Here is a 20,184-nt window from a genome sequence, read left to right as displayed (position 1 = left end):
ACCCACGCAACATTTGGAAACCAGAGCAGTGGGAACGAGTTAGCTGCAGGGAGCTAAGCAGGGGATGCACTATGCGAGGACACCCGAGGTGCCAGGCTGTGTAGGACCAGCATTTCCCCCAGTTTTGGTGCCCAGGTGTCAGGAAGGTGCTGTGGAGGGAGGTGCCGAAATGCTCCCAGCAGCGAGCACCGCGATGGCTTTTGGGGAGCGCGGATGCTTCCCAAGGAGCAAGGACGCAAAGCCACAAAGCACAAGGATTTAGAGCTCTTCAAAACCCTCGAGGATTTTCAATATTTACTATTCTTATTCTGGATGCTCTCGCTGTCCACAGAAACACTTAAGCTCTCTCTAATCCAGCTCGAGCCTCGGCAGCAAGGGTGTCCTGCGGCAGGGAGTCCCGCAGCCCATTGCTAAGTGCTGCCCCGAGGCAGCTGCTCCAGGCCATGAGATTGCCACCGCCAAAACCCAGGGATGCTCTGGTCCAGCTGGCTTCACCATCCGCTTGGACTGGTTGCCCTGGGAAAATGAGAACCGCTAATATCTGCAGCAGGAGCGTTTTGGCCAAAGGGATGAGATTTCAGCCCGCCCAGAGGGATGCTGCCACGTGGGTCACGCATCTATGGGGTCCTGGGTAAGTGATGGGTGTCCAGGAGGAGATCTTCACTGCAATGAAGAACCAAAGGGGAGAGAAAATGAAAGGGGAAAAAAAAAAAAAAAAAGGGGGGGGGGGAAATAAATGTATTTAAGTGCCCTTTGGAGATGTGGTGAAATGCAGCTTTCCAGATTGGCTCGTGTGGCATTCCCATGGGAAATTCCTTCGTTGCCTTTCACTAAACTGCAAGGCACATTCCTGCTCTTTCTTTTATTATGGGCTGGGCACCGTTTATTAAGAACAGCTGAAGGCAGGGAGCAATCCAAGCAGACAGGAGTGGAAGCGCTCCTGAAGACATCTGCCTGCGGTAATTTACGGCAGCCTGCTTCCAGAAGAGAAAGTCAGGAGAGAAGTATTTCTACAGGAAAAGGAGCTGAGAATGAAGAGTAAATGGGCTGGGCTTGTGTCGGGAAGCTCTGGTTTTGGAAGAAAAGTGAAAGGATAAAAGATTTCAGAGCCATGTGCCTGGTTCCCAGAGCTCTAGGTTTGCTGCTTTATCCCCAAAAGAGGAAAGTCACAAAAGAGGACACCACATGTGTCACCTGTGGTCACCTCACTATGGCTCCATCATTGATCCCAAACCTCAGCAATACCCCATGACCCTCAGGGACATCGGGGCATGCACTTGCACACAGCTCAGTGCCCCTGCAAAAAAAAAAAAAAAGAACAAAAGGCCCCCTCTGCTCGCAAGTGGTGCACAATAACACGCTATCAGCAATAGCAAAAAAATTGGTGCAAAGCCATCATGTCCTCTGCTCCATGCTAATAACAAGGAGGGGCGATAAGGAGCTGGGGGAGGATGCTCGTGCTGCTGCAGAGGCTGCTTTTGCCCAGTTCTTCCCCCACTTTCTCTTTTTCCAGCACTGCGATTTAGGTTTCCAAGAGCTATCAGCCACGCACGGGCTCCCCAGCGATTTCTGGCATTCAGAGCCTTTTGCAGCGATGAGATTTGCAGAAAAGCCAATTTTTTAGTGGTTTTTTTTTTTTTTTTTTTTTTCAGCATCCTGTTGCTCGAGGCTGTGCAACCCCCCAGGGCTGAGCAGAGCCCATGGATAAAAGCAGGGAAAGGGGCAGCTCGGCACGGGTTCCTGCGGTACTTTTCCATGGGCAGGTGAACACAAAAGGGGTCCTCCGCGTGCCGCGGCGGAAAGCGGAGGGATTAGGGCAATCCCTCTGCAAACAGAGCTTGGGTGGGGGCAGCCAGGGCTCCTCGCCGCTCCCCTGAGAATAAATGGCTGGGCTAACCAGGAAAACGGGCCGGCCGAGCTCCGGCGAAGCAATTATTCATGTTGGAGCCACGTTCTCATGGTGGGGACGGCAGCGCCCGGGTGCTGGGTCGGAGATTTGTGGGGTTTACACAGGGCAGAACAGCTCTTGGGTACACCCAGCCTGACTTCCCCTGCGGAAGGATGTCCGAAAGCTTTGCAAACACTGCCCCAACGGCTGCCGTGCCTGGCGTGGGGCAAATGCCAGATTTTTCTCCTCCGATGTGTTTTTTCCCCACTGGGTCAGAGGCAAGCAGAGTGTGGGCTCCCTATATCCCAGCCAGGTAATGTTAATCCTGTTCCTAGACTCTGGTGGCAGATCAATCAGTTTCTTGCTGGTTTGGTGCTGAGTATTCAAATATATAAGAAAAATGATGTAACTGATGATGCAGGCATACAGAGGTACCGAATCCAGCATAATTCAGGTTATTTCCTATCTCATCCCAAAAGCCAGCCACTCACTGAGCTTCATTAAATGAATTTCTGGTGATGGTCACCGCCTCCCAGAGCCAGAGTGCAGCCTAAAGCCTCATCCCCATCAGGACACGCAAAGGGGAAACCGAAGGTTTTACATGCTAATTAATAGGCAAAATGAGAATTTTAGGGCAAAATCCCCGAGCTGGAGACTGGGAGACTTTGTGGCACCTCTCCAAGATCCAGCTCAACTCAAGGCACGCTCCGGAAATTAAGAACCCAACATCATCTAATCCAGGGTCTGGAGCTCATAAAATTCAGAAGGGCAAAGGAACTCGATTTATTCGTGACACCCACACCTACACACTCACCATCCAGATTTTGGGACCAGACCCCAGCCACTTCTGGCATTACTCAGCAAATGAGCCGTGTTTCACCCCTCCCTGCCGAGCAGCTTTTTGCTGGGTGCCAAGGGCACACCAAACCTCTACACCCAATATTTGCGTGGGTGAAAGGAGGAATTGCTGCAGTATTTGTCTATATATGCTCATCTCCACCGAGCAGCCCCACGGGCATGATCACTGCACACTTGTACTTGCTGGAAACCCCACAGGGGCTTGGTTTTTGAGCAAACACTATAAAAGAAAGCGTTAAATTAAGGCCATTAATGTGCTTGGAGGACCCATTTGCCCAGTGGTCACCTAGAGGCCAAGCTAATCATTGCAAACCAGCATCTTCTGGAAAGTTCTTTTTTTTTCCAGGCAATAAAAAATAGATTTTGCTGGCCCAAATTTTGCAATATTCAGGTCTGGAGTTAATTCCTCTCCTCTACGAGTGCCCGCACAGCAATGCTCAACAGCTTGACACCTGCTGAGCCCGGCGGAAAACACTTACCTGCTCTCCAAACGGATCCCCTGGCTTTGAAAGGAGTTTAATCTCGTGGATAAATACAAATGTTTTTATTCCCTTTGTGGACAGAATAAGATAGAAGGTGAAGGTGTGGCCGGAAAGCCTTTCACTCCGTGCGCTGCATCTTGTCATCCAAGGTAAACACGCAGCTTAATGAAATTTCAAGAGGGAAAAGGTGAGATATTTGCCTTTATGTTCATTACCCTTCAGAGCAGAAACAATATTTGACGAGAAACAAAGAATCAGGCAAACTAGATGATAATCGCACGCGGTGAACAAACACAGCCTAGATCCTGGATTAATGAAGTGACTTAAATAAGAACCCCAAACTCTGGGGGTTTGGCAGCACAGGGGGCAGCACCACGGGGCACGTAGCCCTTGAGACCGATAGCAGCAAGATGGGAACATCACCACCATCCCCATTCAATATTCCACACCTGTTATTTTGCATTTTTCCCCTTTTCTGCTTTTTTTGGCATACCTACAGACCCCCAGGGAGAACATTAGTTAGGGACTTTATGAGACATGGACTGCATAGTGTTTATTTATTAATTGTATTTATTTATTAAATTTAATTTATTTATTAAATTTAACTTGTTTATTAAATTAATGTATTTGTTCAATTAAATATTTATTATGAATATTAATTTATTTCTTGGTACCCACCCAAGATTCCCGTATAATGACAGGACGGAGCAAAGCAGACACCCGCTGCCCTACACTTTGCTGCAGGAAATCCTGCACATTTAAAGAGTTTCCACGGTCTACCGGATAAATAAGACACATTTAAGAAATACCCTCAAAAGATATTTACATGATAAGCTGTACTGGTTCCAGAGAAACCATTAGTGTCAATTAGAAAAACAAATCCTCTCTGGAACGTGCAAGATTTTAAGGAAAAATGAAAGTTTTGTCTTGCAAATGGCCTATCAGGCCTTTCAGCTGCCTATTTGAGTGTTTTTCAGCTAAAGACATGTTTGTGACCCAGCTACAGTTGATGCAGCACATGTGGCTTCCCCTGCCTCCATGTCTGGGGGAAAATCTGGTGAAATCAGATAACCGTGGACATTAAAAATCCATCCCCTGCTCCCCATAGCAGCCCCTTCTTGTGTCTGCCAGAGCAAACTTGGGCTCAGCCCTTTCCCAGCTCCACGGCCTCCCCAAACTTTCCCAATGAGCAATATCCACCTTTTTCTCAGCACCCAGAAATATCCAAAAATTGGATTTAACATAGAAAAACATGGATGGTTTCCTGGAAACCATCCCCATCTGCTCCGAGCAAAAACCCCACCTCTCAGGGCTGCAGACACGTTTGCTCCAGGGGAATTAAATATTTACCCCACAGCGCAAATAGAAACATAAAACAGCTCAAAAACATTTTGCTGGGCATAAACAGCGCTTTATCTCTTGATCTTGTCTCATCAGCACATCAGCCAAGCCTCCACCCCAGCACACCGATGGCATCTTATTGGCACTGAAGGTTAAAAAAAAAAAAAAAAAAAAAAAAAAAAAGAAAGAAAACAAGGAAAAGAGAAAGTGCAGAGAAACACAAAGCTTTTTGGGGTGGATCTGTCCCTCAGCTGAGCAAGAACCAGCACATCCTAGCACATCCAGGAACCCCTTTTTTATTCCAGCACCCCCTGAGGACATCAGACTTCTTTTTTTTTTTTTTTTTTTTTTTACAGCAGCACATAAGGGACAAGCAGTGTCTTTTGGAGAGATGTAGGCATGACAAGAGTTAATCTTTACGGTTTCAGACCCATCTCCTGATCCCAGCATTGGGATCTCATTGAAATCACTTCCCGTCGTTGCAAGGTGTGTACCTGAAACCTGGCATTTCTGAAACGAAACTGAAAGGAAACTGATTTCTGCTCCATTCCCTCATCAAAATTGTGCAAGGCTGCTCCCAAAACTAAATTTTCCAGCTACAGCTCCAGTTTCTAAGGCTGGAGATTTGCACCAGGGAGCTTTCAGCTCTTACTCTGAGATCAGAGATGGGGAAGGCTCAGTAAGCTGCAACATGGTTTTAAAGCATTTTGCATGTTGGGGGGGTGCAGCAGGGAGCCCAAATCTCATGGAGCCTTCTAAATCATGCATTCAGCCCTGAAATGGATGTTTCTTTGACCCCACAGCAAACAACCAGCTCCTCCCCATCCATTTTCTTGCAAGTGGGAAGAAAACCCCAGACTTTGATGGTTTGCTCTGCAAGCCGGAGGACGTTCCCAAATGCTCTGCAGCACTCCTAGAGGATCACCAGCCTGTTATATGGCTCTAAAACCCTTCCCAGGAGGGTTTTCTTCCTTGAGCTTCACTCCCTTGGACACCACTAGAAGGCACCAACCCTCCAGGCACCAGCTGCAGGGCTCCTCCTCAGCCCTGTGACCCAGCCCCAGCACCCACAGCCAAAAACAGCCACACGCATTGAGCCCAAAAGGCCAAAAAAATCAGATTTTCTTTTTATTTCCTTGAGCTCCAGTGATACAACTGTAGCAGCATTTCACAACTGAACTCCTGCATCGTTAAATATAAATTTAAGAGAACACACTGAACTCCAAAGCAGGCAAAAAATAATAATAATAAAGAACTGCGGACAAAGTTACTCATCCTCCCCCTTAAATACATGTGCGTTCGTTGCAGACAAAGCAGCAGTACATGTTTCACATACCAGGTTAAAATAACTTCAGACTCGCAGCAAAACTTCCAAACTGAACACAGGAAGAGAGGAGGAGCAACGGCTTTGGTGAAGGGGCTTTGAGCTGGGGATCCAGCATCGAGCACAGCAGGAAACGAACATTTATTGAACGGATTTCTGCAGTTTTTAGACCAACGGGGCATGCCTGTTCTCATTTCCAGCTGAAGAATGGGAAGCCGGGTTTTATCGAGTACGCAGGGTAATCAATAAAGAGCTCAATAAACATAGAAGTGCTCCTCACCCACTCTCAGTTCAAGGGAGAGCAAGTTCCCAAGAAAACCTGGTTGCTTGTGCTCGATGCCTTATGTGCTCCATGCTCCAGAAGGAACCAGACACTCATTTTCCTGGAAAACAGCCGAAATGGGAAGCAACACCCCCCTCCGAGCAGGACGCTCGGCTGCACAGCCAGGGCTGACCCTGCCCACCAAGCCCCCAAGGGGACACCGGGGTTTCCAGGAGCAGCCACAAAAAAAAAAAAAAATAAAATAAAATAAATCAGGATTATGACATCCCAGTGAGCAGAGGAAGAGGATGATGCACGGCTGAGTTTGACTCCTAGGAAAGCTGCACCAAAAAGCTGCCGCCCTCCCCGTTACACTACACTTCGCCTCTCAGCATTAAAGTGACCCAAAATTTTCATCTAAGTGTTCACGCCCATCTCCGATGGAATTTTTTTGTGCATGTCTGGTTCCTCTTAGTGACTCTAGTTTCTAAAGAGAAAGAAAAAAAAAAAAAAAAAAAGATGCCCAAGCCCAGCAGCGAGCTCGAGGATCCCCAGCCTCGAGGACCCTGGCAGGCTGCAGGGGCTGAGGGCTTCTTCCAGCGGCCTCGAGGGTAAACGTTTTGCACTTTTAAGACAAAGGGTGCATTGGACACAGTGATTCGTTCGGTTTCAGTGGCAAAAAGGCATGGAGAGCCTCATCATGTCATTGGCACGAGGTTAATTTACACAAGGCACAAGCAGCACCGCCCGCGGAGGTGCTCTGCGATTCGGCTTCTCCAAATAACGGAGCGAGAGGCTTTGAGCTCTGCTTAGTGTCATCCCATACAGCGTGCCTGGCTCATGGGACAACCCCAGTGATGTGTGCCAGCCATGCTGCAGCCCTCCCTCATGCCAAAAAACGAGCTGAAGCCTCATCTGGGGCACAGCAGAAGCTGCCACCAGCACAGCAGTGGGATGGGACCAGCCTGAAATATCTGGGTGCGAGATTTGCCCGTCGGTGTCCTCCAACCCCTAAAAAAATCCCTCAGTTTTGTCATTGGTTACTGATCACCCACATAAGTGGTTCAGGCACCCAAAACCCACTCCCCGAGATATCTCACCAAGTTTGCACAACCACCTGGTGCCATCTGTGGGGCAAACCCGGCCCCCTCGAACCTGGGAAGGGCATTTTGGGGCTCTCCAGTCCCCAGCACAAAGGCTCCGCTCCAAAAATCTGCATTTCTACAAAGGCAAACACAAAGGATGAGTTGGGAAGAGCCGTTCCCAGCAGGAGCAATAAGGCTGACACCCTTCAGAGCAGGCACAACATTGCTGAACACCACAGATCTCAGCTTTTGCAGCAGCAAAGCCAAACCCACGGCACAAGGAACCTCTCCAGGTTGTGGTTTTTACCCCTCCTCGAACAGAGATGAGCAGCAATTTATTGTCAAACACAGACCCAAAGGCAGCTCCAGGTCTGCAATTTGGACTTTCCCAAGGTTTTCGGTGCTGGCTGCTGGTTTGGTGATGCCAGGATGCGCCCAGCAGCTCCACACACCCTGCTCCAAGCCCAGCAGCTCTCAGGATGCGCCCGGGGCCTTAGTGAAAAAGAAGTACAAATAAATTAAAGGGAGGACGAAGCCTGTTCCAGCTATCACACACCATAAAAATGTACCTTTAAAAAAAAAGTGTTTGAAAAAAATACTATTCTTTTAAAATTGACATTTTTAAGAGTCTCCTTGTAAAAAATATATATATATATCCCCTCCTCTGCAAAGTGACCAGGCATTTTGGGGTGCCCCTGCTGGCATCCTACTGTTTCCCAAAGTGGTGTCCCCATTCCTTCTCCCCAAGGGCCCCAGCAAGTCCCAAGGGGTTACTAAGTCCCTCGACACCCACAGGAGAATCCAGGCCACTGTTTGGGGGCTAAATGCTGTGTAATTAAAGCCAATCTGGCTATAAAAATAAATGCTTTTGTGTCTTCCTCGCACACGATGGAAGAATTTAGCCCTTTTTAAACAGCTCAGCATCTAGCTGTAATAATATTTAAAAAAACAAACCAAACGCCTACATAGAAAAATAAAGGATAAACATTATCCATCTATTTTATATTTATATAAAAAGTTCTACCAGAGGATATTTTGCTTCTTCACCGTAAAAAAAAAAAAAAGCCTAGGTTTCATAACCTAGGCCTTCTGGTGAGGAGTAAACTACATCTTCAAACTTATCCAGGGAAAAAAAATACCAGTTAACGATTTTGCTTCTCCAAAATAAAGTTATTAAATATATATATTATTATAAAGTCTTTATAAACTATTTCATCCTTTAAGCGACGAGGGGAACGGGTGGCTGAGGAGCATTTTGAGCCCTCCTTCCCCCCAGGGAGGGGGAAAGCAGACATCAGCTGTGCCCCCACCAGGACCCCAGCCTGTTTTTAGCAGGGACCCGGCGCCGGTGGCCCGCACGCACAGAAGGGACACCGAGCCTTGAATTCACTCCGTGTCCTTCCTTCAAAAGGATGTCCTTTTCTCCAGCTTGTGCTTGGTGAGGAAGTACTTGAAGAACTCATACACCGACCAGGCGATGGCCGTCGAAGGGATCTGGTAGATGACGCGCGCCTGAACCCCTCGGAAATACCCCGCGATGCCCCCCAGCTTGTAGACAGTCCTGAAGGCGTTCACCATGCCCGAGAGGTGCCCGCTGATGTTCAGCGAGCTCAGGGCCGTGTTCTCTTGAGTGTTGAGCAAAGTCTTGCAGACGTCCAGAGGGGTGGTGGCGGCGGCGGCCACGGCCCCCGCGACGCCGCCGGCGAAGACGTGGGACAAGGGGTTGTACTCCCTGCGGGGGTTCACCTGCTCCTGCATGAACTCGTAGGTGATGAAGTGAATGGCCTGGAAGGGGACGTTCATGGTGAGCTGCGTGGTGTAGCTGCGGTAGAAGGCGCCCAAGCCCTCGGTGCGCCGCACTGTCCTCACGCACTGCAGGACGGACTTGTAGGGGGAGTTGAACATCTGCATCCGCTGCTTCACCACTGCTCCGGGACAACCACCACAAGGGGAGGCACGGCAGGCAGCACCAGGCAGGATGGAGGGAAGGAGATGAAGGTTTATTAGCCGAGGAATGCGCTACTTGGACATTGCAGCACCCAGCCTAGGCCCTGCTCCGAGCCCCAGCCACGCAGACCCAGCCTCCCCTTCCAAGTTTGACTTCTTAGTTTGAAGGGCTGTGACACAGAACTGGCATTTCTGCAGCAAAATGCCACATTTTTATCAGAATTTTATCAAAAGGATCCATAAATCCCCCTCCCTTCCCCTGATATCCCTAAGGAAACTCAACAGGGGACACAGTCAGCTCAGCCCTGGATTGACACCTCTCCAGTTCCATGGGTCAAGGCACCCCTCAAGCATCATTAAATCAAGCTAGAATGGGATTAGGACACATGCACGAGGACCCCCAGGTGCAGCTGGGGGGATGCAGAGCTTGTGCATGGAACCATCAGGCACACCAAACCACCAAGGTGGTTTAATGACTGGATGTCACCCTGGAGTGGCAGGGACCTCAGCATGCCCAACATGCTCAGGTGGAACAACCTCAGCTGAAGCAACAGGTTATTTATCCTGATTAAAGGGATTTTTAATATTAAAGACAGTTTTTTTTTCCTAAAAAAACTGCTTTTGGTCTAGCTCAGAAGCTGAAGAGGTTAATACTCAATAGCAGTCCAGTTCACTGTCTCCATTTTAGGTGCATTTTACTATTAGCCCTCCTTCACCAGACTTCTCCCACCAGAAAGGCCACGCACCGGCCCTACCGGCTGCTCTACCTGTCTGACAACCTGACCGAGCTCTGCTTTGTTTTGGTAGTCCAGAGCTTCAGAAAAACCACAACCACTTCAGCAAAGATTTACTGGCAGAGCCGTGAGGGCATCGTGACTCAAGCTGCTGCTGGCACCGACCGCCTCTGCTCTCAGACCGAGCTGGAGCAGGCACAAGGGTGACACCATAAAGGTGACACCAGTTTTCTTGTAGAGCCACGAAATGCCATGCAGACACAGCACAAGGCCCCAGAAAATGAGGGAAAAGAGCCAGAAAGGATTTCTCCCTTAGTGCTGGCCCTTCTGATCTCATTCAGGAAGGGAGCAGCGTCACCAACACAAAGGGCTCACGGTGCTGAGCTGGCACGGAGCATCCCCAGCACTGTGCTGGGCTAACAGGGCACAGCAAGGGCCTTACCTTCAGCTGGATTCATCACTGCATCATGCAGCAAGGTGGCCACGCTCCCAGCTATACCTGCAAGACACAAAAGCGTCCTTCAGAGGAGATCTGGAGGCCTGCAGAGCTCAGCAGCAAGCCCATGGGAGCACCCAGTAACACAACTGGTTTCCAGTATGGAAAAACCCAGCCAGTGCGGCTCGACAGAGGGCAGGATCTGCAAGCCAGCCCCGGCAGCACCCCGTTTGCTGCTCCCTCCAACAATTCACACGGCTTTGCCTACGCAAGACGCCACCGGCTTAACTCAGCTTGCACTAGACCGAGAAGTGAGCAACACTTAGAACTGGCTCAGTGCATCTATAATTAGGCATTTTTCATCCGTTTACGCAGTCTGGGCTTTAAACGCTAATTGCACGGATTCTGCAAGCCTCCATCCATCCATTAATGACTCTGCACTTGGCTCGAGGAGAGGCCTGGAGCCACACCTGCCCCTTTGATGTAAGTTTCCATCGCAGATTCTGTTGCCCAAACGACTTTCGGTCATTTTTCACAGTGCTTTCGCTTCCCAGCTGGTCCCGAAAGCCTGTAGCTACTTGAAAGGCTGACAGAAAAAGCACAATACGAGCAGAAAGCAGCAAGCCAGAAGGACATCGTGCCCTTAACTGAGTTGGTTGAGTCAAATCAAGTGCGTGCCATGCCCCATAAAGTCCCCTGCACAACCTCCTGCAAGCCCAGCTGCCCCGTTACAGGGTGCCTGCTGTTACAGCTTGATGCCTTGACCTGAATTTATTTATTATTTATTTATAAATACTGCAATTTTATATTTATAAAATCCTGCACCCTCCTGCTGGGGACCCACAGGGCTGGTACGAGAGCAGGGTGCTCTCAGGAACAGAGCAGTGAGGGCTGGCAGCTCCATGTGCAAGGCAACGAAGGGAAAAGCTGCACACTGCAAGCTGCTTTTGTGCAAAAAAATGAAAAATAAAATAAAATACCATTGGCCAAGTGGCTGTTTCCTCCGTGCTGGATGGTGTCGCTGAGACTCTTCTTAATTTTTTCGTAGCAGGCGAAGTACATGGCATGGGCAGGGCCAGCCCCCAGCATGGTGACGTTGATGCCACGTAAAGGCCTCCAGAAGCCTTCGGTCAGGACAATCTTCTTCAGGGCTTCGTACACGCTCCTGTACTGGGCTTTGGGGTCCGGCTGCAGGCTCTGCATCCTCGTCTGCAACAGAGCACAGCCAGGGGAGAGGCTTCAGTTACCTGCCCTCAATGCAGCACCCCCAAACCACAGATTGAAGCTCAAGACCCAAGATCCAGCACCATTAGATGGGTAAATAATTAATAAATTATTGAGCTGGAGCCCAAGCCCCACCAAAGCTTCAGAACCCCCCAAAAACACCTAGTGCACCCATGCCCAAGCACCATTTATTCGCATTTCTCCTGCTAAATCAGCCCCAAGAAGCCCACGATCCCATTGCAACACCAGAAGGAGCCTGCTCGTGGAGGGAAGTGTAACCTCTGCTCCTGTTTATGCCCAGGGAATTAAGGGCAATTGTTCAAAAGCCGAGGTGAAGAAAGGCAGTTAGGGCTCTAATTGCCTCCTGCTTGCAACACTCCCAGCTCTGCCCCAGCTTGTTCCTCCTGCAGTCGCTCTGCTTTCGATACCCAGCGAGCAGGGTGAGCCCAGCCGACTGGGAAACGAGTTTCCTAGAAGGGCAAGCTAAAAAATTTGGGTGCCAAGAAGACCCTTGGGGATTATTTGTCCCCAGGAGCCTGCCACGGAGAGCCCTGAGCCATCCTAGGGCACATCATCCCCACATTTTAGGGTCCCCTGCACCCTGGGCTGGGAGCTTTGCACGAAGTTTTGAAGACAGCCAAGCTCAGGGCATCCAAAAATATACTTTAAAACTCATTCCCATCACTTAATTGTAATAAAAATATTACTTGCTTGAGGAAGCTTCAAGCTTCTGGAGGCTGGTGGCATCCCTCTACCAGAAATGCTCACAGCAGTGAGCGCCCATCATGAACGCTCTGGTAGGGGAGAGGTTTCACAGACACAATCCTAAGGCTGCTCGGGATTTATAGGACGCCTTCTGAGGTCAGATCTCAGCTTCCTAATAACATGCCAGGGTGTGCTGCCACCAGGCACCCTGCTAAGGTCAGCCCAGTGCACGAGCACGGCTGATAAGAGGAGGAGATAAGGGGGCAGCCACGGATCCGTGCCCGCTCCACACTGCAGGTCAAGGCTTTGCTGTAATTACAGCCCCAGCATCAGCAACTTCTTGATGGGCACCTGAAATTAGTTTTAATTCCCTACAACTCAGCATGCTTCAGCTCTACAGGAGACAAACTACACCGAAGCCACCAGTTTGGCAGTGCAACACCTTGGGGTCCAAGTTTGAGGCCAGAAATACAAAACTGGCTTGCTTTAATCACGGGGTTAACACAAGAGCAGCCCTTCCCCGATCAATATTGAAAGCTGCAGCAGTGAATGCAATCCTCTCGTCATCCAGAATTAAAAAAACACATTTATTTTGCTTCTTTCCAGCAGTAGCAGTGCCCCCAGCCCGGTGCCACCCTTGCAGGCAAAGCACAAGAAGATTTTGCTGCCTGCTCCTTGGCAGCAGCTCAGCACCAGAAAAAGCAGGGCTCTCCCGTGCCTCCTCCACGCTCCTGCAGCAGGATGTGACCCTTGGGGCTTATCAAAGCCCTTCAGCAATTAACCAGGGGGCAACACCGCAGCTGGGCTTCCAGAGGAGATTAAACCAATGCGAGTGGGGCAGGTTTGGACCTTGGATTCCTCAGCGCACGCCGGTGACCAAAAACCTCCACGGGCACTGGTCTGAGACCAAGGAAGAGATCGGGGCTGAATTCCAGACTTTAACCAGTGCCCTAATTCAAGCTACTAAGGAGCAGAGAAATAAGCGGGGCTAATCCAAATAAATCACTGCACTTGTAGCAAATATCCTAAAAAAATAAATAAATAAATAAATAAAACAACAACTACATTTGCTAAGTGACACAGCTGAGCAGCTGGCTGAATTTCAGACCTGAAGCATTGCTCAGTCATCATTACAAGGCTTCACCCTACAGGATTTGCATCCCCCTGGCTGTTGCCTTTTTCCCTGCCCCATGCATTGCCCAGCGCTGCTGCAGCCCCACGGCACGGTCCCAGCTGGACCCCACGCTGTGCACCCTGTGGGTGCCCGCAGCAAAAACGAGCTCCGTGTTTGGGGAAAGCTCCAAGGCCACCTTCCCTCGGCGTGGGGGGAGCAACAAAGCAAAGCTTCCTGCTCCACAGCACTGGAAATAACCCCAAAAAGCAGAGAGCAGCCTGCCTTGAAATGCAGCAACAGCACCAAAATACCCTGAAAAATGCTTAAAAAAAAATTTACAGCTCTCAGCCTTTGCTTGGCATGCACAGGGGTCTGAGACCCTCCACTCCTTGGGTTTTGGCACCCTCCCAGCCCTAAGGGTGCAGAAATTGGGGCGGATTTGAGGCGGATTGGGCCGTGCCCTGCTGTCAGCGTGACTCAGCAGCACCCACCGGCCGCATCCAGCCGGGGGCCGCGCGCTGCTGGTTTCGACTTGAAGGCGTTGCTTCACTCTCGGACTCCACAAACCATCTCCATCTCAGCCCAGCTTCTTGCCAGGGAGCCGCCAGAGCCGGGGGAAACCGAAGCACATGGCAGCATCCCCTCCTCTGCTGGGGTTACGGGGGAAAAACAGGGGAAAAGCACTGCACGGAGCAGCAAAGCACCCTCCTGGCACATGGTCCTGAGCACCCTCCTGCTGGAAATCCAGCTGCTTTCACCCAGGAACACGTAAATACTCATTTTTTTCCCCGCTTCTTGCATTATCTGACCCGTTTTGGAGGGCTCCTGAAGCCAGCAGTAGCCGCGCCCGACCCACGCCGCCCATTGCATCACCAACCCCGCAGCCAAACCCGCAGCCTGACACCTTCCACGGGACACAAACGGGCCAAAAAGCCCCGGGAGCAACCAAAAAAAAAAAAAGCACAGCACACACAGATCCTGCAGCACCAGGAGCTGGGAGCAGGCTGGGCTCTGCCCCAGCCGGGATAAGCTTATCGTGGCCGGAGCAAACAGGGTGCTGCACCTTCCGAGGCTGCCAGCGGATGATTTTTTGCTCCGCGGGTTTTCTGCCACTTATCTGAAGCCCGCAAGCTCCTCCAGGAGCTCCCGCCCCTGTTGTTCGCCAGCCAGAAACTCTCCTCCACCTCCTCGGGTTAAATCCTCGTTGCGTAAGGCAGGAGAGCGCCGCCGCCAGCGTCTCCGGGCAGTCCTGGTTGGAGCCCAGGCGCACGAAATAAAAGCAAAAAGGGACAGCTTCGGGATCAGGGAGCACCCCGAGGATGTCATTCCCAAATGCAGCTCCCAAAATCCTACAGAAAACCCAGCGGGCATCACCCTCCGTGCTCCCGTCCCCACCATCTCCCATCCCCTGCTCCTCGGGCAGCTCAGCTCCTCACCTGGGGCACGAAGCACGAAATCCCAAAGGAGGAAAGCTCCATGCTGGATCCCATTCCCCGTTTCAACCCCAAAAGCACCCAAGCTTTGCCAGCAGAGGCTGCACAGCTGCCTTCGACGTGCTGCCACCCTCCTCGCACGGCGTTGAGCAATACGTGAAGTTTTCAGATGCCTTCCCAGAAGCTTCCCAAGGCCAGCAGCTGACACAAGCCGTGGTCCCGGCCAGTTTTCTACCCAAAAGTGTTTCACCAACGCTTCTCCAGCTTCTCATTTTCCTGCCAAGCATCGCTAATTTGACGGGCAGCTGCACTAATTAGCTCAGGCACCTCGTTCCTTCCCTGGCTGCTCCCCCAGCGCATCCGTGTGGGGCACACACATACCCCAGACTCCCCACAACACACCAAAACCACCAGATTTTTACCAAAAAACCACCAGTTTTTTTTCCCCCCCTCACTGACCGGGAGGAAATGCCGTTTTTCCAGGAATAAATGTGATTAAAAGGCGTGGATTTGGGGTGCACAGGCTTGGAATAACGCCTGCTGGACCCAGGCGTGCAGGAGGATGATGCCTCCAGCCTGGTGCACGAAGCCACCAGCCCCCAATTTCCCCCACAACCACCCCAAATTTCCCCCACAAGCCGAGCAATGCGCACAGAGCCAGGGGCATCCAGCTCCACACACATGGCCTTACAGCCATCCTACAACCTGATTTCCACAGCAAGCATCTGTGTGCTCAAGGAATGGCCCCAAAACCCATTTTTGGGGTTTGCGAGGCTGTTTTGCAGCAGGGTGCCTGGCTGGGGACCCCCAGGAGAGGCTGCCCAGGCTGATGGGGTGACCCCAAAAGGCTTGCAGCACCCACGCTGTCCCCTAAACAGGCACAACTGCTCCTGTGGCCACACGTTGTGGGTGCAGAGCCTCTCCCACCACCAAACCCAAAACCGAGGCGAGCGTCCTGACCCCAAAACTCGGGACCACAGCTCTGCCTTGCCCTCAGATTGGTGGCTTTTCAGGACCGGTGTTGCAAGGCCCAAAACGAGCCGGGCAGCCCAGGGCGGATTAACCCTCGTACCATCCCTCCCCACAAGCTGTCCGTCCGTCCCTACAGACGGACAAACGTCCCTGGCTGCCCTATCCCCAGCGGGACGAGGCCTCTCGCCCCTACAAAGCCACCATACAGCCCGTGTCCCCCTGCACCCCGAGGATGAGGAGGGTCCCGGGGGGGCTGCAGGAGCTCTGCCACCACCAGCAGCCCTGAGAATAGGATCCCAAAGCATCCCACATGCCCACGGAGCAGAAAAACCACACGGGGCAAACCGCTGCCGCCCCTAATAGGACAGCGGCGTCACGGCCCCGACCTCGAGCTGGGGAATTGTGCAAGCAGCCAAAACAAGCAATTCCCCAAATCGCAGCGTTTTCGCTTTCTCTTTGAGAGGAAGCAGCCTGCAGGGACCAAAATATTTCCTCCAAGGAGCACCACGGGGGTGGCCGGGACGCCCCCGGGAGAAGCTGCCCCATTGCTCTGCTCACCGACCCTAATAACCACCAGGAGCAGGAGAGCTCGACTCCCTTCTGGAGGATGCTGGAGGAATATTTCCCGTGCTGAAGTGAAGGAGAGCTGCTGCTTAGAGCTTAATTAGCACCCGGTTCGTTAAGCTCCACGGGGCAGCTCGCTGTATGGGAATTCACCGCAGGTGGCAGCTTCCCTATAGGACACCTCCAGCTCCCAGGAGCCGGGCACCGCTTTCGTTTTTTCTTCCCCCTCCCTTTCCCAGCAGAGGAAATGACCTCCCGAGCACGGCGTGACGCCCAGCCGGGCAGCGTCACTGCGAGGAGCCAGCTTTGGGGGAAAACCCCAAAAAAAAGGGGTTTTGCTACCAAGTGGGACAGCCACACGTATGAGGAAAGCGCAGCTCCTGCCACAGGTGCCCTTTTGGGATCTGGAAGGTGCTGGGGGGGCAGCAGCGGGGCTGCCCCATCCCAGGGCTCGTGCAGGCTGTCACTGACCCTCAGCCCTATATTCCAATCCCCCAAACCCTACAGGATTCACACCCCCTGCCGCAGCAGGATGGGGATGTGCGGCAAAAAAAGGGAAATTTGGCTGCTCTTTGCCACCCCAACAGCAGCTTCTGCACCTCCCTGAAACCCTTTGCAAGGGGGGGGGACCCCAATAAATCCCCCAAGTTCTGTAGGATCGATGAGCCCAGCACACCCGGGGCTGCCACTGGGACTCCGTGCCACCGGGATTCCCCCTCCTGGCTGGGATTAACCCCAAATTGGGAAGGCACAGGAGCAAAAAGGTAGGGAGCGGAGCTCCAGGGCCACCCTGGGGGCAAGCAGGAGGACTTTGCCTGTGGCCCCACACACACCTTTGCCCCTCGCTCACCCTAAAAGCCTCTTACACAGTTCCCCTCCCCACAGCCCAGCACAACCCTGCACCCCCAAAACAAATAAACTTTCCCTGTTTGCAACCCATGCTTCCCCCCTCCTTTCTACCCCATACCCTGTGCACACCCCGTTGCACCCCCATACCCTATACATGCCCCCTTGTACCCCCCTTGCACACCTACACCCCAAGCAGCCCCCCCTTACACTTCACCCATGCAACCCCTTGTACCCCATACCCCGTGACCCCTCTTTACCAACCCCTTGCACCCCCATACCCCAAAAACACCCCCTTTATATTCTACCCACGCAGCCCCTCATACCCCTATACCCCGTGCACCCCCCCATACAACCCCTTGCACACGCTGCCCTTTAAACTCCCTCGAAGCAACCCCTTAAACCCCCATACACCCCCATGCCCTCTAATACAAACTCTTACAACCCCATACACCACCCAATACACCACTTTACAACCCCATACACACCCTTACAACATCACACCCCCCTATACAGCCCCATGGCCCCCATACGTTCCCTAACAGCCCCATACTCCCTAATACAGCTCCTTACAACCCCATAACCCCCAATACAGCCCCATGCCCCCCCCCAAACATCCCCTTACAACCCCATACCCCCTAACACAGCCACATAGCCCCCCATACATCCCCTTACAACCCCATAGCCCCCCGATACAGCCCCATAACCCCTCCATACACACCCTTACAACCCCATAGCCCCTAACACAGCCCCATAACCCCTCCATACACACCCTTACAACCCCATAGCCCCCCAATACAGCCCCATACCCCCCCATACATTCCTTTACAACCCCATACCTCCCCTTACAACCCCATACACCCCCCATATATCCCCTTACAACCCCATACACGCCCTATACACTCCCCATATGCCCCTTTACAACCCCATACCTCCCCTTACAACCCCATACACCCCCCATACACTCCCCGTACGCCCCCTTACAACCCCATACGCCCCCCATACACCCCCCCCACCCCAATTTTCCCCCAACCCCACCCACCTTCACCGAGTCCACCGGGTACATGACGCTGTGCTCCATGATGCCCGCCACCGCCCCGGCCAACATGTGGGTGCCGAGGGAGGCTCCGCTGGGCAGGCTCTCGTAATCCTCCCCCTCCATCGGACCCACGGCAGCGGCTACGGGCGGGGGGCCCGGGCCCGGGCCCGGGCCCGGCCCCGGGGGCGCCGCCGCGGCGCCCCCCACGGCGCAGCCCAGCTCCATGCGCCCAGGGCCGGGGATAGGGGAGGGATTGGAGGGGGGGGGGGGGGGGGCGGCGCGCCACGGGCTCGCGCGCTCCCGCGCCCCCTCTTTAAAGCCGCGCCCTCGCCCCGCCCCGAGCCAGCCAATAGGGAGCCGCCTCCCCCGCCTGGTTGACTCCTATTGGGTGACGCGGAGCGCGGGGCGAGGAGGGCGGCGAATGGGGAAAGGGGGGAGGGATTAAGGGGGAGGGCGGGGCGGCCGCGCGCTGTTGCGGGAGGGGCGCGCCGGCGCGCCCGCGGTGGTGGCGGCTCCGGGTTCGGAGCAGGGGCTGGGATGGGGAGGAAAAAGGGGGAAAATTGGGAAAATCGCAGCCGGGACGCCACGGGGAGGGGATTTTTTGAGGAAAGGGGACATCAGCCAGGCGTTATTTTTGTAGGAGGTGGAAATCAACGAGGTGTTGTTTGTTTTTTTTTTTTACAGGAGGTGGAAATCAGTGTTTGTTTTTTTTTTATTATTTTATTATTATTTATTTTATTTTATTATACTTTTTTTTCAGGAGTTAGGAGTCAGCACGGTGTTATTTTTCATGTGAATGAGATGGAAATTTGTCTCTGGCACATGCACGCTCCACGTCCAGTCCCCCGGCAGCCCCAAACGTCCCCTAAAATAAGCAGCGCCTGCGTGCTCTGCAGCCCCAAATGTCCCCTAAACTAAGCAGCTGGATGTGGTGCCCATGCCCCTCCTGGTCCTGAGGCTCAGCATAGGGAGAAAAGTTCATAGGATGGTGTAGGAGGGCATCGTGTGCTGCCCTGCAAAGGTTTTTGGGGAAGGTGGGGTCTGCGGCGAGCACTGTCCCTCGTTGTATCTCCCACCTTGCACATAATTACTGCTTCCTCCATCAAACCGACCCAAACTGACTGTTTTTAGAGCCCTGAGGTGCAGATGTGAGGCAAAACCTGCATGGTGCTGGGCTGCAGCAACAGCCTGGCCTTTAAGGGATCCCTCCTTTCGGGATCCTTTGGAATTTGACCTTGCTGGGAAGGTGGCGTCACGGCGCATCGCACCCGCTGAAACCAAGGTTAACCATTTGCACGAAGGGCCGTGATAATGCCAAGCAATTTATTGCTGCCTGAACCTTGAGAAGCACAGCAGAACACCACGGGCCCCAAAGAGCAGGAAGAGCTGGGAGTTGGTGCTGGCAGAAGGTGTGACACGGTGTTCAGCAGCCCGGAGGTGGCATTTTGGAGCCGGGGAGCCACGTGCCCAGCTGCAATTGCAGCAGCTGGCACTCCCTGAGCATCACCCCGGTCTGCAGGACGAAGCACAGCCGTAAATCAAAGCACAGGAGCTTCCCTTTCGCGACGCGGCCTCGTACGAGGAAGCAGCTGAACTAAAACTCAAAAGGGAACACTTTCCAGTATTGCTCCACATCGTTTATCGAGGTTTCCTCTTCCATAAACAACAGCGAATCTCTTTCCAATGCCTTTGGCAGGGGAGAGAAGGGTGGAGAAATTGCAGTGTCACTCGCCATAATGAGCCCTTTCCCCTACACTCGTAGGTCTCGCTCCCTGATAAGAAATAGGATGAATCAGACTGAAATATGGAGCTGTTTCCACGTGGGAGAGGGTTATATTTTAACCTCAAGCGGTGTGGCCACGAGGAATCTCTGCTCCTGTTCTGCTGCCCTGCCTGTACAACCCGAAGCCAACAGACCTGGTGCAGCCAA

At 52.5% G+C, this 20,184-nt stretch overlaps 1 protein-coding gene across 1 annotated transcript; it reads right to left on the bottom strand.

Annotated features, from left to right (window-relative positions):
- Window positions 1–5,684: 5,684 nt before the first annotated feature.
- On the bottom strand, window positions 5,685–18,479 carry SLC25A37 (solute carrier family 25 member 37; the record flags this gene model as incomplete). The annotated part of the gene is made up of 4 exons (XM_082779377.1): window positions 5,685–9,165; window positions 10,364–10,420; window positions 11,338–11,566; window positions 18,258–18,479. 4 exons carry the CDS (start codon window positions 18,477–18,479, stop codon window positions 8,645–8,647), a joined length of 1,029 nt encoding a protein of 342 aa, XP_082635503.1. The 3' UTR covers window positions 5,685–8,644.
- Window positions 18,480–20,184: the final 1,705 nt, after the last annotated feature.

Source organism: Aythya marila (genome assembly GCF_965140915.1).
Source record: "Aythya marila genome assembly, chromosome: 26".
Lineage (NCBI taxonomy): Eukaryota > Metazoa > Chordata > Aves > Anseriformes > Anatidae > Aythya > Aythya marila.
The sequence above is the reverse complement of the archived record's forward strand: the minus strand, read 5'-3'. Positions and strand labels throughout refer to the sequence as shown.